Source organism: Salvia hispanica, chromosome 4 (genome assembly GCF_029641045.1).
Source record: "Salvia hispanica isolate PSC_SH4W2 chromosome 4, Shi_PSC_v1, whole genome shotgun sequence".
NCBI lineage: Eukaryota > Viridiplantae > Streptophyta > Magnoliopsida > Lamiales > Lamiaceae > Salvia > Salvia hispanica.
In genome coordinates this window covers 15,390,844-15,393,784 of record NC_142695.1, presented here as the reverse complement: position 1 = coordinate 15,393,784, position 2,941 = coordinate 15,390,844, and the positions used below count along the sequence as shown (strand labels likewise).

General features: G+C 41.6%; 1 protein-coding gene across 1 annotated transcript; it reads left to right on the top strand.

Moving 5' to 3' along the window:
• The first annotated feature begins 264 nt into the window (after positions 1 to 264).
• LOC125196354 (shikimate O-hydroxycinnamoyltransferase-like) lies at positions 265 to 2,096 on the top strand. Its single transcript, XM_048094850.2, has 2 exons — positions 265 to 730; positions 978 to 2,096. Exons 1-2 carry the CDS (start codon positions 320 to 322, stop codon positions 1,887 to 1,889), a joined length of 1,323 nt encoding a protein of 440 aa, XP_047950807.1. The 5' UTR covers positions 265 to 319; the 3' UTR covers positions 1,890 to 2,096.
• The last annotated feature ends 845 nt before the right edge of the window (positions 2,097 to 2,941 follow it).

The following is a 2,941-nucleotide window of genomic DNA, read 5'->3' as shown; positions in this document are numbered from 1 at the left end:
TTATAGACTCAATTCTCATATAAATTGCAAAAATAACCAATGTGTGGTTTATAAACTAAATAAATTTTCTTCCAACAGGATAGCTTTTTTGGGATGAGTTCTCGTATCTGATCCTCGTCAATTGGAGAAGGGTAGGTAGTTCTATTGGTCCTCTTTGGTGCCACATGCTTCCTTCCTTTCCTTTATTAGAAAAAAACATAAACTATTGATGACCCCAAAACAAAACAATTAGTACTAGTACAATCTTTAACAAAAAGAAATTTACTATAAATAGAAGATTCAACACTAAGGGAAATAGGAATCAAAGGAGTAAGGAAAGATGAGGACTACAGTGAAGGAATCAACAATGGTAAAACCATTGAAAAAAACACCGAGTGGAAGTGTGTGGCTCTCCAATTTAGACCTAGTTTTCTCCGATACCTACCATAGTCGGGTGGTCTACTTCTACCGCCCCGACCGCGGCCCCGGCTTCTTCGACACCGCTACGCTCAAGGAAGCTCTGAGCCAGGCCCTTGTTGAGTTCTACCCGTATGCAGGCAGGCTGAGAAGAGACGACAACGGCCGTATTGAGATCAACTGCAACGATGAGGGGGTCTCTTTCGTGGAGGCAGAATGCGACGTCACCATCGATGACTTGGGTGATTTCGCCGTCCCCAAGCCCCACCTCGGCCTCACCCCCACCGTCGATTACTCGAAAGGAATTTCCACTTTTCCGCTTCTTCTGCTTAAGGTGCATTTCAATTACTTACTATTATTGTCCATATATTCCAAAAGTTCAATTTTTGGAGCTCATTCATGTGAATTTCCCTAAGTTGCAAAATAGTAGTGGCTGGAGGCAAAATGCACAGCACATCATCACCTTCCATTTATTTTTATGAAATTATACAATTTTCTTTTATTCACAAGTCAATGGTGTTGATGTGCACATCGTCCCGTTTCAGTAACTTTTAACCCTATTTTTGAATTTGGCAACACAGTTAACTCGGTTCAAATGCGGCGGAGCGAGCATAGGTTTGGCCAACGAGCATCACACGTCGGACGGGATTTCGGCAAACAATTTGATGCGGACGTGGTCGGAAATCGCTCGCGGCCTAACCACCGTCCCTACTGTTTCCTTGGACCGGCGCGTCCTCTCGGCGCGCGAGCCCCCGCAGCCCAAGTTCCGCCACATCGAGCACCACCCCCCTCCGTCGCTCAAAGCCCCTCTCGACGGCGCCGCCGGTGACCCAAAATTCTCCACTTTCAAGCTCAGCCGCGACTTCATCAACGGGCTCAAGAAAAAATGCAACGAGAGCAGCGGCGGCGTGAATTACACCATGTACGAGGTAGTGGCAGGCCACGTGTGGCGCTGCGTGAGCATCGCCCGCAGCCTGCCGCTGGATCAGGAGACGAAGCTGCAGTTTCCGGTGGATGCGCGGCAGAGGTTGCGGCCCCCTCTCCCGGCTGGCTATTTCGGAAACGGGATCTTTTACAGTGGCGCATTTGCTTTGGTTGGGGATCTGGTGTCGAAGCCGTTGAGGTTCGCGGTGGAGATAGTGCACGAGGCTATTGCTCGAATGGACGACGAATACATGAGGTCTGCTTTGGATTACTTGGAGTTGCATATGCGGAATGTGGAAGGCATTGTTCGAAGCCAAAACAATGTGAAATGCCCCAATTTCGGGGTGACGAGCTGGGTAAGGCTGCCAGTTCACAAGGCGGAATTCGGGTTGGGGAAGCCTGTTTTTGTGGGTCCCGGCGGTGCTCTCTCGGAAGGAAAGAGTTTTCTGTATCCTGATCAGGAAAATGAGGAGATCTTGTTGCTTGCAATCACGCTGCACGAACAACATATGGAACGATTTCAGAAGTTGCTATACGACAAAGATTCATGCATCTTGCCGGAAATTTAACCTTTTGGTTGTGTGTGTGTGTGAGAGAGAGAAAGTGTGTGTGTGTGTGAGAGAGTGTGGTGTGTTTTCAATAATTGCATGTAATGTGCATTCAGTGATTATATTGTATGTGTGTGTGTTAAATGAGCGTGTCTGTGTTCTTCAGATTCGATTTCGAAGAATTTAATTTCAATTATGTGTACGAACTGATTTTAGTTGGTTGAAAAAGTTTTGCGAATTTTTTCCTATTTTTCCCATCATTTAAAGAATTATTTATTTTATTATTTTTACTGGTCCATAATTCAATATAATTATTTACTTTTTTTTTTCACATCACTAATTTCACATCACTAATTTCACAAAACATGTATGACATACTCCTTCCATCCCTTATAATTTGTCACCATTTGACACGACATGAGTTTTAAAAAATATAGCGAATTGGAAAAGTTAATGGCTTATGAGTCCTATTTTTATATATTAGTTTTATAATAGAATGTGAGTGAGAATAGTAAATGGAAGGTAGGAGCCACTACCCAAAATAATAAAAGTGAAAGGTGACAAATTTTTAGGGACGAAAAAAATGAAAATAGATGATAAATTTTTCAGGGACGGAGGGAGTACATAGTTATTTTGTATCTTACGTTTCAACCATAAAAGTACGCTTATATATAGCTGCAAATCAATTTAGAGATTTAGAAGATGAAAATAAGTTACTCCTGCGAACCAACGAACTAGATTAATGGATGAGATTAATACTTTTATATGGACAAATAATGTTGGCTTTGACCGATAAATACCATCATTGCTTGTTTTTAAAGTTTATATCTGGCACGTTTTGAAAAAATAATCACACTTGTGGACGGCATAAGAGAAAAAAAAATGGATAAAATATAGAAGGGAGAAGAAAAAGTGGAAAAAGTATGAAAGAAACTTTCAATTTTAGAAATGAAACTATTTTTTTTGGACATTTTAAAATGACAAAATGATATTCCATCCGTTCCATTGAAAATGATTCACTTTCATTTTTAGTTTGTCACAATCAAGATGACTCATTACTTAAAATGGAAACA